The sequence below is a fragment of the Ursus arctos genome, unplaced genomic scaffold (assembly GCF_023065955.2).
Source record: "Ursus arctos isolate Adak ecotype North America unplaced genomic scaffold, UrsArc2.0 scaffold_6, whole genome shotgun sequence".
Lineage (NCBI taxonomy): Eukaryota > Metazoa > Chordata > Mammalia > Carnivora > Ursidae > Ursus > Ursus arctos.
In genome coordinates, this window is record NW_026623078.1 from 71,384,856 (window position 1) to 71,399,026 (window position 14,171).

At 43.1% G+C, this 14,171-nt stretch overlaps 2 protein-coding genes across 13 annotated transcripts in view; one reads left to right on the top strand and one right to left on the bottom strand.

Moving 5' to 3' along the window:
• Positions 1 to 6,915, bottom strand: part of TMEM65 (transmembrane protein 65) — a 105,390-nt gene extending 98,475 nt beyond the window's left edge. Inside the window, exon 1 of one of the 8 annotated variants that reach the window (XR_007188050.2) lies at positions 6,094 to 6,915. Coding sequence is in view for 7 of the 8 variants with exons in the window: in XM_057307825.1 (XP_057163808.1) it covers positions 6,094 to 6,391 (298 nt within the window). In the remaining variant the exon portion in view is untranslated. The remainder of the gene's footprint in view (positions 1 to 6,093) is intronic. The other 7 variants (XM_057307825.1, XM_044382603.3, XM_057307824.1 and 4 more) reach the window with 7 other exon arrangements.
• A 55-nt stretch (positions 6,916 to 6,970) lies between these two features.
• TRMT12 (tRNA methyltransferase 12 homolog) overlaps positions 6,971 to 14,171 on the top strand; it is a 42,373-nt gene continuing 35,172 nt past the window's right edge. For 3 of the 5 annotated variants that reach the window (XM_057307819.1, XM_026495454.4, XM_026495451.4), the window contains exon 1: positions 7,027 to 7,499. The gene's annotated coding sequence lies outside the window, so the exon portion shown is untranslated. Of the gene's footprint in view, positions 7,500 to 14,171 lie in introns of all 5 variants that reach the window. The other 2 variants (XM_057307818.1, XM_026495455.4) reach the window with 2 other exon arrangements.

Here is a 14,171-nt window from a genome sequence, read left to right on the forward strand (position 1 = left end):
AACAGTTATCATAGAACTCATTTATTTGATAGAGAAATGAGGAGTCTGGTATGGAGGTAAGGAGTTACTTCTCTGTCTTTATCCAGAGACAAATAAATGTAAAATAAAGCAATAAGCTTGAAGCACAGAGTATACGCTGATAATAGCAAGTATCAATGGATGAAAGAAGAGAAGGAAAGATAGACATAGCCTTACAGCATTTCAGATAAAGCAATGGCTCTCCACCAGGGCAATTTTGCTATACTCCTCCCCTTACCCCAAACCCAGAGTCTCCTTCAGGGAATATTTGGCAATGTCTAGAGATATGACTGGTTGCACACTGGAGGTGAGGAAGGTGGGAGGGCACTATTGGCATTTGGTGGATAGAGGACAGGGATGTTGCTAAATATTCTATGTGGAGGACTCCCCCTGCAACAAAGAATTATCCAGCCCAAAATGTCAACATTGCCAAGGCTGAGAAATCTTGACACAGAAGAAGGAGTCCTATACATCTCAAATATAAAAGGAATTACTGTACTAGCACTCAGCATGCTAATGGTATGCATTAATAGAGAAAGATAAAAGAGATTCCAACAGAAATTATTAATGTTTTTAACATACTGATATAAAGGAAAAAAACTACAATTATTAGGTATGGTTATCTACATGGAATACTCCTAATTTCCCTTCCTTGAATCTACACTGGTCTTAGTGATTTGCTTAACCAACAGCATGCAGTAGAAATGACATTCTGGGACTTCCAAGACTAGGTCATAACAAGTCTGTGGTAGGCTAAAGAATGGCCCCCAAATATGCCCACATCCTAATCCTCTAACTTGTGAATACCTTATTTTATATGGCAGAAGAGATTCTGCAGGTGTCACTAAATAAAGGATTTTGAAAGAGATTATCCTGGGTTATCCAGGTGTACCCTAAATGTAATCATGTGAGTCCTATAAGGTGGAAGCAAAAAGGTAAATGAAGGAGAGGATGATGTGACAACCAAGGCAGAAATCCGAATGATGTGGCCAGGAACCAAGGACTGCTGCAAGCTGGAACAGATTCTCCCCCAGAGCCTCCAGAAGGACCGAGTCTTGCTGACACTTTATTTTGGCCCCTTAGGTCTCATTTGTCAGTTCTGATCTCTAGACTCTAAGAGAATAAATCTATGTTGTTTTAAGCCATCAAATTTGTGGTAACTTGTTATAGCAGCAACAGAAAACTAATACAAAATCTTACAGCTTCTACGTAGCCCTCTTGAAACTTTTTCTCTGTGAGCCCTGACTACCTAATCATCTAAGTACTAGAGTCATCTCAAGAATGTTGTGCTAGTGAGGTCATGTGCATTTACTCTGGTCAACCGTTCCAGATGAGCCCAGCTTCTAGCCACCTCCACCAAAGTACCAAACATGTGAGTAAAACCATCTTGGACCTTGTGACCCGCACATCTGCCAGCTGAAATTTATGAAGTGACCTCCACAGATACCACATGAAACAGTAAGAATCATCCAGCCAAGCCCTGCCTATATTTCTGATGCACAAAATCACGAAATGTAATAGAACAGTTGCTGTTTTAAGTCACACACGACTCTGAACATCAAGGTATATGTGAGTGATGATTAGAGATTATCAAATAGCACATACCCATTTTATAATGGAAGGAAAAAATCCTATTTGTGTTACTTATTTTCTGCTGGCAGTAATCCCTAGTAATAAGACTACTCCACTATGCCAGTAACTCTAAAATATTCAGAATTAAGTTTGTTGAAATACACTACTATAATTAGGTTCTTTCCATATTGGTAAAATAACTGATCGTAGCAAAGCTTCATTTAACTTATCGGCGCCCATAATACAGAAGCACTCAGCTTAAAAAAAAAAAAAAGGCGCTCAGCTTATTAGAGATCTCTCATTCTTCCTGATTCAATTCTTAGTTCATATCCTCATCCTGGTTCTTCCTCTCTTGCTGGGTCTAGTGTAAGCTACACCTTATTCCTCTTTTACTGTTTCAACCAAGGCCCTGAAATATCTTTATTCACATATCTTAATTTGGAATATGAAATGTTTTTCTTGCTCTCTTTTTATCCTCTTTGAGCAAAAGCCACGATTTTCTCCAATTCATTCCAGAAACCAATAGCTTAACTGAGTTGCTACTTTCTCACATTACCATGGGCTGAGAAAAATGAGGATACTCTTGTTAAAGAGTCTAAGATCCCCACTGAATCAGAACTCCATGAAAAGTCTTGTTTTTAAGTGTTCTAAGTATCCACTTTAATATCAGATTTTTAATCTTCCAGCCTTTCATTTTGCCAAAGGCCTCTTGTTGTATATGGCAAGTTCTCAAAATGAAACATCCTACCTTAAATAATCACAAAAGGCGAGAATTACAAGATCAGGTTTAGAATTATATGGTGTATCTATACAGATGTAGATAAACGGCCAAAAAAACAAAAAAAGCAAACTGAAAACGTACACAATTACCACTTACACAAAGAGAAAAAAATGCAAGCTGATTAAGATCTAACATTAATAGAAAAACTGCTCTGTTCACCTCCATACATTTCTTATCTGCTATATGTAAAAGAAATCTCATTTTAAAAATATCTGGAGTACACACTTAACAAAAATATTCCCTTAGAACCTCCTTTCTTCAAATCATATCCTTCATTGTGCCTCCCTCAAAGCCAGCTATTATCTCTCTGTGTAATCCTCCAATAAACATTAATTTTAACACCTTTAAGTAAGTGTGGAAGGCAGCCTCCAAGATCGCCCCCAATGATTTCTACCGCCTGTTATTTGCACCGGTATGGTACCCTCCCGCTATGTATGAGGACAAAAGAAATGGACTATCTCTTCTAAGATTGAGTTTATGATTGTGGCCTCCGCCTTAGGCTCTCGCTCTCTCCTATCACTCATTTTGGGGGAAATCAGCTACCATGTTGAGAATACTTAGGCAGCCATGTAGAAAGGCCCACATGGCAAGAAACGAGACTTCCAGCCAATAGCCATATGAGTGAGCCTTCTTGAAAATGGACCCTCCATCCCCAGGTAAGACTTCAGCTGATGCAGCCCCAGCTAAAAGCTTGATTCAAACAACTTTGTGAGATACCCTGAGTCAGAAACATCCTACTAAGCCTATACAAGATTCCTGATCCCCAGAAACTGTCAGATAAAACATGTTTGTTTTAAGCCACTATGTTTTACGGTAATTTGTTATGCAGCAATGTGTAACTAATACAATGAGCATTGCCTATTCGTCAAAAACCAAACTCATATGTTTTAAAAGTAAAAAAAAAAAAATTAGAAATAGTGACTGCAATAATTGGGAGAAAATTTGTTTTTAAAATCTTGGTTAAAATTGAAGGCAACTGTAATGTCAGTTTGCCAGTCCTACTTATAAAAACAATGAACCAACAAAGCACTATCAGGAAAATATGGACTGTTTCTGGAAGAACAGAGATCAGGTTGAGTGGGAACACAACATCAACTTTTTTAAAATTGGGAATGAAATCATTTTGTAATTTAAAAATCACAATATCCTATTTAACTACGATAAGATATCCCACAAAGCTTGTCTTATCTATTTAGAATCATGTAAAACTTTATCTTGTCACAGATCATATCACATGCCTACTGATAAACACATAAGAAAGATAAGGGCAAATGTACCAAATTTCAACAATAGATTTCCCAAGCATATCAGAGCACGGATGATTTTTTTTCCTGTAATGTTTGCATACCAAATGAAAAACACTTCTTTCGATCATACAAGCACACTTTCCAAGAACACGTAAGATTTCCTATAATAAGAAACAGTCCTTTTAACATAATTTATTTAATTAGCAAATGCATTTAGTGCACATACATTCAGTACACGAGTCAGGTATTTTAAAACATCCAAAAAGTAACAATAAAAGAAAAACATGGGAGTTTTTCATTTGTTTGATGGGGGAAAAATGATTTCAGTAATCTCCATAGGAACTGTATGTATTGATATTGAACACAATAAGGAATACAAAGACTGTACTAAAAATTAAAACAGCAGCATCAGTAAGTATCATTTGAATCAACAGGCAATAATTTAGTCATCATTACTGGCAAAAATAGTTGATTTAAACTTTGAAGTTCTTTAGCTTACGAATAGGAGATAAGCATTTGACTACCACATTGTTTCCTACATTTTTGCCAGTTTATCTTGAACAAAGAAGACAAATTACTAACTTCTCTCTCATATAACTTACATACTTATTAAGTTTAATTGATGCCAACTGATCTCCACTGACTGAAGTTTATAGGTCCTTTCCAAAATATTTAAAACCGTGTCCAATTTAAAATTATCTTCATTGGAAAATGGAGCGTCTCTACTGCAATACTACTGCCACGTGCTAAAACAGTAAGGTATGAGGTAAAATTTATCCAACCACAGGATTTGCTTTTCAAGAACTGTCATAAAATTATATTAATAGGGCCCTGCAAATGTGTAACAATGTCAATGCAGAAGAATTTCCAAGAAATTACTTAGACAAAGCCAAATGTATGTTCAAATAGTGTTGTCCATGGAGAAAACATTTCTAAAATTAATATTACGGCATATATGACTGGCTATATTATTTTCCCAGGAGCACATTTTCAGAACTGGGTATTTTTAAATCACACAATGAGTACAAACATACCTTACAAATATGCTAGTATTCGATTATTGCTTCATATAATGGCATGATTGCACACTTAATAACTGAACTGATTGCGATGCTACATTTTTCCCTTAAAAGCTTTGTGCACAGACTATATCTGGAATATCCGGTACTATAAACTGGTCCACAATTTCCTGAATGTAGAAAAAAAAGCAGTTCAAAGGCACAACTAAGAAAAAGTTTCCAAAGAAGCAGTACAGGTAAGTCATGCTTATATGACCTTCCTTCATTCCTGTACACAGGCCAAAGAAACACTTTCAAGTGCCTCTGGCAAATCAAATGCCTTGTTCCAATGAATGTACTCTAAACTTAGGAATCTATGGGATGTTTGTGTACCTATCAACTTTGGGGAGGGAGGTAAACTTTTTTACAAATATCAAACACATCAGAATGTAATATAAAATAGCAATGTATTTTGTCTGTATTATGTATTTTGTCTGTACTACTGTATTTAGACTGCAAAAATATTTTAAGGTGGAATTAATCACTTACTTCTTTCATCCTTTTGATTTTCTGTATTCTTAGCTTTTTCACCTGCACTCAAATTCAGACCTAGGGCATTCTGCACTGGTTTTAAAAATATCCTATTTTAACATGTTAGCTTAAAAATAGCCTTTCACCGTTCCACACTACTTTAAAGCAGAAGTCTGCTTTTCATTGTAGAGCCAGATTCCCAGAAAAATACCTTCTTATTTACTTCATTCTTTCAACCTCTGGGGAAACAACAAAAACTGGAGTTTAACTTGTGCAGCGCCGAACCTACAGGGGCTTGCAAGTTACGTATCTGCAGTTCTTGGTTTGATTCATTCTTTCCATTTCCCAGGAAAATGTTTCCTTTGGCTGCTTAATTTAATACAACTAGATATGTGTGCAAACACACAGCTGAGAGCATCTCTGCCTTAGGAAGCAATTCCCCTTCTTTTGGACACCCATACATCTTGGTTTGATAACCTTTCAAGAAAGTTTCTTCTACCTCTCGTGTTTGCAGCACTTTTCAAGCAGGCACGGCATGCCACCTGCGTAGCTGCACGTTCACAAGAAAGCAGCAAGGGCTTGGGGGGACAGGAGGGCTGGGGAGGGGAGGCACACAACAAATCAAAGCACAATTAAAACAGTATCGGTTGACAATCTGGACTGAAGCTCGGCTTCTGAGGCTGGGGAGGAACCAGCCAGGCGTCGATCCGGGCGGCCTGGCACGATCCGCGCCTGTCCTACCTGCCCTGGGGACACTCAGGAGGCGGAAGGTCTCCCCCCTACCAACCCCCGCCCCCCGTGCCCGGACGTCCCAGGCGCGAAGCCAGGCGGGCGAGGGGAGCCGGCGGCAGGGGTCCCTGGCCGAGGGGCTGGAGGGCTCCCGGGGAGCCGACGGGGGGGGGGGGGACGCCGGGGCCCCAGGCTCGCCCCTCACTCGACCCCTTACCTTGGGCGATGGCAATGGACTCGAATCGGTGCAGCTCCTTGAGCAGGCAGCTCCTCTCGGTGGAGTGCAGGCTGTAGATGAAGTCGCGCGCGCCCTGCGCCGTGTTCAGCGCCTCTATGGGCTCCTTCTTGGGGTGGGTGCCCAGCCCTCGGAAGCCGCCGGGGGCCGCGAGCGCCAGCAGCCCCCGCCCGCAGCAGCACCAGGACGGCGGGCGGGGCGCGGCGGCAGCGGCGGCGGCCGGGCCCGGCCTCAAGCTGCGCGCGGTCCGGCTCCTCAGCAGCGGCAGCAGCCGGGACATGGCGGGCTGAGGAGCGGGCACCCCCGCGGCAGTCCGGGAGGGCGACTTCTGGCGAGGCAGGGGGGAAAAAGGAGCTAGGCTCAGCCGGACCCCGCCCCGATGTCCTCCTGACTGGCAGCCGAGGCACCGGGCACCATGCACTTCCCCGGGCCCGCGCGGCGATCGCCTCCTTTTCTGCCCCTCTTCCCTTCCGAAAGGCCCGCGACGTCTTCGGTCCCTCGGACGAGAAAAACTTTCTGTGAGGCGGCCGGGCCGGGAGAGGGCGGGTGGGCGGTGCGGGCGGGCGCCTCCCGGCTGAGGAGGGGCGGCGCGGGCGGGCGGGTTTGGCTAGGGTTTGTCTCTGTCAGTTTGATCTTCCAGAGGGATGAGTCAGCCACGCGCCGCCCTCCTTCGGCGCCGCCCTCCGCTCCTGCCGGCTTTCCCACCCTCTCGCCTGCCCTCCTCGGCGTTCCGTAGGGCTCCCGCGCCCTCAAAGCGGCAGCGCTCTCAGGCCGCAGCCGCCGCCGCTACCCCTAGCGGCCGTATAGGGGCTAACAGGGCGGGGCGAAGGGACGGGGCGGGGCCGCGCAAGCGCAGTCCGCGAGCTCCCGGGAGGCGCACCCACGGGAGTTAGGAGCATGCACATGAGTCCCCGCCCCCTCCGGTAAGTGATGGTGGAGGAATGGACTGGGAGCATCGGCAGTGCTGGCGCCACCTTTAAGTATAATGCAGGGAACCGGGAAAAAACAGCTCTGAACGTCTTGCTCGGCGGTAGTGTCGTTGCCACCGCTCCGCGCAAGCGCCAGGCCTAAACCTGGGGCTTGTTCTGAACAGTGCCCCGGCGTGCGGCCCCCGAGCCCCGCACGGGCCTCGCCACCGCTCGGAACCTCGCGGGGGGCAGCGTCCTGCTCAGGCTTTTGGAGATTGAAGCTCCCACCGTGGCCTCGGCCAGGCACTCCGGTCTTTGACGCACCCGCTCTGGGAGCTCCGAAGGGAGGGCGAAGCCAGGGGTTTGAGACTGAGGCCTTGGCACCGAAAATAAGCTTCCTCGTTCTGATGCCAGCAGCTTGTAGACCGTTAATGCTGGAGTGGGAGGCAAGAATGTCACCTTTTCCGGGTTTTTGCAAAGGTTTGTTTTTGTTTTTTGCTTTTCTCTTTGCCAAGGCGAAAAAGAATTTAGTGATTCTACACTGTTTACACGTGTCCAGGTCCTGGACCTCTTTCAGGGCCAAGGTCGAAGGGTCTCCTACTCCCGTCTTTCCTTCATCTCCTCCTCAGGAAGGAGATCTCCACTTTATCTGAACCTAATGACACTTAGGCTTCCTGCCTTAGAGAGTAGATCCACTTAGAGAGTAAATCTGCTCAAGCACAATCAAGATCTAAATCTTACCCTTATCTTATCCGCTGACGCACCGCCCAAGACCTTGTAAATGTGCTCTAATCCTAAATGCAATGTATAAATGTTAGTCGGGGGAGGAATGTTACCACTAAATCATTCTATTGCACTAACTCAGCGGTTCTCAAAGTGTGGTTCCTGGACAGCAGAGCTTGTTAAGCGTGCAAATTGGCGTACTTTGCTCTAGACCCCTTGAATCAGAAACTGGGGTTTAGGCCCAGTCATCTGTGTTTTAACAAGCCCTCCAGTTAATATTGATGCACACAAAAGTTTGAGAACTACTGCTCTAACTTAACCATGAAAAGCATTTTTTTTTTAAATTTCAAGGCAGCCTCTCTAGTGTAATAATGGCAGTTAAGAATGTGCTCTGTGAGGGGTACCTGCTGGCTCAGTTAGAAGAGCACGTGACTCCTGATCTTGGGGTGGTGAGTTGGAGCCCCAGCTTGGGTGTAGAGATTACTTGGGGGGGGGAGAATGTACTCTGTGGAAAATGAAGTTGGGCGTAAAGACTTGTGTCTTTCTTGGTTTTGAACCCTCTACATCCCCAGTGCCTGTTGGAATCCTCTACAGTTATTTCAGTCTCAAATGCTTGGGATTACCACTACCTTCTGTCCTATATCTCTTACCCATAAGGGATTCTGACTCATTGGGCTTGGAGCAGGGAAGTGAGGTTTGGAAAAGCTACTCACTAAGAACCCATTCCTCACAGTCTTTAGGACACCAGTTTTGTGGGTGGGCTCCAGAAACAGATGGCCGAAAGTTTGACAACTGGCTCAATCATTTTCTAAGTGTGTTGGTGGTAGATTATTAGAATAGTCCCAATGAATCCTGGCTTATGGTATCCATTCCTTTGTGTAGACCTGTCCCACATTGTCTCTGGGCTTAGCCGTATGACTTGCTTTAGCCGATAAGTGGGACATCACAAACCTGATCTAAGTGCTTGCTCGTTGGGACTTGTAATGTGTTTGCATGGTGATTTATGATTATTCAAGTCTGCTATAGGAAATAAGAATCTAAAACGTAGACACAATTTGGTTATGAGACATTACACTTAGGATAAATGGATAAATGGATCTGTGTTGATCATAGATAAAAAGGATGGAACAAATAAAAGGGCTCCTTTAGATAGAAAGAAAGAGATAGACCAAGTGTACTTTAAATATTAATAAGGTAGCGATTATACTACCTCTAGACTAATAACTATGTCATCCCTAAATTGGCCACCTACTAGTGACACCCATTATAGTCCCATATAGTCTCGTGTAGTCTGTACCAGAAAAGCAGATAAACCCCTAGCTACTCAGCCATCTAATGGCCAGCTACAGTTATGACCAGACATACTTCCTCATTCATCTCTCTGACAGAACAGATACAGGTTGGTTCCAGGGCCCCCCTCTCTTACTTTCCTCTGTGGTCCTTAAAACCAGACCACCTGCAGAGAAGACTGGCACAGCAGGGGGGTTAGGACATACGAACATTGTGTAAAATAAAATTCAGGTAGTGAGGTCTTCCGCCTTGCTATCCTAAGCTTGTTTATCTATCCATCTCTTGTTTATCTATCCTCTTGCTAGGCAGCTCTTTGTTAGAGTCTCTTATAAGATGTCAGTCAGATGTCAACTAACTGCAGCTGCTGGCTGGATACCCAAGATGGCACATTCATGTGGCTGAGGACTGATGCTGGCTATTGGCTGGCTGCATGCTCAGCTGGGACCGTGAACCAGTGTACCTTCATTCAGCCCCTCCAGCAAGGCAGAACTTCTCACATGGTAGCTGGCTTCCCTCAAAGCAGGTGTCTGAAAAGAACCAGGCTCATGGCCTTTTCTGACATATCCTAAGAAGTCATACAGAGGGGCACCTGGGTAGGTCAGTCAGTTCAGCATCCAACTCTAGGTTTCAGCTCAGGTCTGATCTCAGGGTGGTAAGCTCAAGCCCTGAGTCAGGCTCCACACTCGGTGGGGAGTCTGCTTGAAGATTCTCTCTCCCTCTGACTCTCCCCCCACTCTCTCTCTCTCAAATAAATAAATCTAAAAAGAAAAAAAAAAAAAAAGTCATGCAGCATCACTTCTACTATGCTCTACTAGCTGCCAGCAAGCTACTAAGGCCAGCCAAGATTCAAGAGTATTCAATGGGAGTGATGCCAAAGAATTTGGGAACATGTTCTAAAGCTACCACGTAAACATTGTGATTCAGGTGTCTTCATTTGGTTTATAAACCCATCTGTCCCGTGACCTATGGTACAATCTGTGTATGTGGAGGTTGCCATTGCATCAAAGTAATTCTCCACATAACATTTGCCCTTTGGAATTCAGCTGCCATACATAGAATTCTGGAGTATCCTGCTGGAAAGGCCACATGGAGGAGGAGGCAATAGCCAGTAACCCCAGCTAACTACCAGGTACATGTATGGGGCCATCTTGGACCATCCAGCCCCGATCAAGATCCAGATGACAGCATTGTAAAGAGGTTAAGATCATTACCTCTGGAGCCAGACTTCCTGGGTTTGGGTCCTCGCTCCTCCATTTACTAGCTCTATAACCTTGAGCTAATAACTCAGCCTTTCATGGCCACTCATTTGATGGGCTAAAGGCATGTTATTAAATTTGTTCATCTATTAAATAGAGATAAGGCATCTGCTTTATAGGGCTATAGTGAAACTAAATGAGTTAATACATGTAAAGCATTTCAAAAAATACCTGGAACATGGTGAGTGCTCAGTAAATATTAACTCTCATTATCCAAATTCCCGTGAACCTCTCAGATCTCTAGGATTATGTCTTTGGACCCTAATTTGAGAAATATCTACCTAGCTATCTGCCATTTAATACACATTTAATGTGTACTAATTGGATGCCCTATCCATTCCCTTTCTCTGGACGTCTGAATATACCAAATCTGAGTAAATGGTGGAGATGGAGAGAGTGGAGGGCTTGGTGTCTGTGTATAGAGCTATCAAGAAATATAGGATAAGGCAGGTGCATGTGTGTGGCAAGAGGATGGTCCTGGGGAAATTGTGAGGGTGCCGAAGAGATAGTGCCAGCAGGTTGGAGAAGGTTACAGAAGAGGGAGAACAGCAGGGCTTGGATTCACTCTGCCCTGCTCTTCACTTTTAAAGATGATAGACATCATGCCTCAGTTAACAATCACAGTCTCCTTCTCATGAAAAGTTGCTGCTGAATCAGCAGTCCACAGTGGATTTCATCATGTAAATACCTTCCAGAGTTCCTGGCATCTCTGTTGCTGGCAGGGCACAAGGCTGTTTGCTGTGTACGTGTTCTGATACGTTATACACCCAGCTATTACTGTCCATTTTTAAATTCGTGAATTGTTGCTTTACTCAGTGGGACCTTTAATTGTTTATTCTGCCCACATTTTTGTAGTTCCCTTTTGGCACTTCTCATCCCTCAGGTTCTGGCCTTAGGATTCTGACCCCTGAAACTCCCCAGCGCCATCAGAGTTATGGTACATGGATTGCTGCTTCACAATGAAAAGCACGAAAGCTGATTAGAAAAATTAAGGAAGACTTAAATAAACGGAGAGAAATACCAATTAAAGTTTGGAAAACGCGAAGTATACGATGTCTGTTCTCTCTGAATTAATCTATAAATTCAGCGCAATGTCAGTCAAAATCCCAGCTGGGGTTGTGTCTCTGTATGTGTGTGTACGAAATTGTCAAACTGATAGTAAAATTTACATTGAAATGCAAATGGAGGCCATATAGCATGCAGAAGTGGCATGAGTCCCCCGGAGTTCAAATCCTAAAGCTAGCACCTACTAACTGTATCAGTTGGACAAGTTGTTTATCTTTCTAAGTCTTGGTTTTGAGTTTCTTGTTATTTCTTAAAATCTACCCTAAGAATCATGAGGATAAAATGAGATAATATATATACCTAACATGTAGTAGGTGCTCACCAAATGATAGGTATTTTAAAAGGCAGTAAGATTATAAAGTAGGGTTAACAGTAAACAGCATATCTAGAAGTATCAGAAGCCCATGTAGCTTTCGAGCTAAAAGAAAGAGAATCCAACTAGATCTCTATTTTCTCAATACGTTTGTGTCAGTGTTTCCCAGCATTCGAACTCCTTGCAATCTAGCTGTCCAGTTTCCAAAGGACAAAGCTGGAGATACAAATGTGGGAACCATCAGCATCCAGGTATCATTTAAAGCTGTAGAACTGGCCAGGTTCCCATTGGGGTAAAGACAGAGTTGAGGAGGATGCCTGGGTGGCTCAGTCCTAAGCGTCTGCCCTCAGCTTGGATCATGATCCTAGGGTCCTGTGATCAAGCCCAGCATTGGGCTCCTTGCTCAGTGGGGAGTCTGCTTCTTCCTCTCCCTCTGCCTGCTTGTGTTCCCTTTCTCTCTGTCAATAAATAAAATCTTAAAAAACAAAACAAAACAATAAAAGACGGAGATGAGGAGAGGGTCTGGGGCTTACCTGGGACTCTTCATTTCCAAGAGACTGAAAGAGGCAGAGGAGCTAGCAAGGTAGAAGGAAAACCAGAAGATGGTGGTGTTTATTGTTCTTCTTTCTGTTCAGATTATTAGATGCCTGGAACAATGTTCACATGGTGTAATACTAGTCATTATTATTCTTGGGATATTGGATGATTTTTTTTTTTTACTCTCTCCTTTGCACTTGTATCTGTTACTTGAATTGTTCATGGTAAATGTATATAATTTGTTTTTAAAAACAAAGCTTTTATTAAAGAAAGGAACTACAGAACACCTGAGAAATGCAAAATAAACCCTGAAGGGACAATCTCTCTTTTGGATCCTTTGCATTCCTCCACCCCAGTCATTTAATACTACCTCTCATCATCTAATGATTTCACCTACATATTGGAAAGTGCCCATCACAGGTCAAGAAACAGTATCTCATGGAAGCAAGATAGAAAATATAAGAGAGGGGCTATCAGTTGGAGGACAAAACTCCTGTGCTCAATTTCATCCTCCATGAAGCCCATATTTACGTCCTTAAGCATACCTATCGGCAACAACTGACTGTCCCAGACCCACCATAAAAAGTGCACCTTCACACCAAATACACACACATACATGCATGCACACACCTACCTGACTCTTTCGGGGCAATATCTTATATTTTTTTTCCTTTCCAGGTTTCCCATCATATTTAAGGTTGGGGAGGAATATTAATCAAAGCAAATATAAACAGTATGGCTATGAAATGACTTCTTTGCAAGCTTAAAACTCGAATTCTTAGGCTTCAAATATTTAGATGCTGCAAGAACTATTTTTGAAAAAAATGACTCTATCTGTGAGCCCAGCAGGGAGGTCAGTGGAAGGATTGTGAATGTTCCTGTTTGTTTTGGAAAGAAAATAAGGCATCGATTCAGACTTTTCTTGAACATGTTTTCAAAGAGACTTATCAAATCATCCCCAGACTCAATCTGAATTCAACATATATTGACAACTTCTCTGTGCCAGCCACCAAGTGAGGTACTGGAAGTATGAAAATAAGAAGGTACTTTGTTTAAGGCCAGATTTTCTATTTACAATTTAATATTTTCAGTGCTATAAATTACTACTTTTCAACAGTATCCAGGTCTCAGGGCCAGAGAGGACTATTCTTTCCTATGCCCTTGAAGCTAGGGGTAACTGTGTGACTTGCTTTGACCAGTGAATGGAAACCTGACATATTTCACCTCCAAATAAAGGTACTTAATTGCCTGTGCTCAACTAGGCAGTTCTCCTCTCCTAATGCAGTGAGGTTCACATGTGCTGAAATGGAAGTTCTACGAAATTGATGATGCTGGCAGTAGTGAGCCAATATAGGAGAGCAGCTGCCCTGGAGAGTTGCCCCAATCCATAGCAGATTTTGCATGACAGAAATAGAAACTTTTTTGTACTAAGTCAGTGTGATCGAGGGATTCCTTCTCATTGCAGCAAAAGCTCCGGTATCATGACTAATACAGCTCTGCTTTGGCTCTTTCTCTTACCTTTATAAAGTTGAATGCCTTGCTTCACTCCTGCTATTTTTCTAAAGGGGGACCTGTTTTGGCTCCGGTGTGTTTGTTTTTCCTGAGTAGGATATAGGGAGACAGGGTCCTCTTTTCCTCTTGTTTCTGAGTTTTATGTGCATCTGGCACCACAGACAGATTTGGGAGTTAATAACATTAAGGAAGTGTGATGTCATCACCTTTGTTGTCGTCAGATCACTAGGGACCAAAAAAAAGATGTTAAAAGTTTCCAGCAGCAAAGTCAAGGGATGTCAAGGGAAGTTCAGTAAAAACGGTCCCATTTCAAATATAGTTTATATTGTAATAACGTTGTGTGGTGACAGATGGTGGCTACACTTGTGGTCCACGCAGCATAACGTATAGAATCACTATGTTGTACACCTAAAACTAATGTAACATTGTGTGTCTATATTTACAATGACTATATAA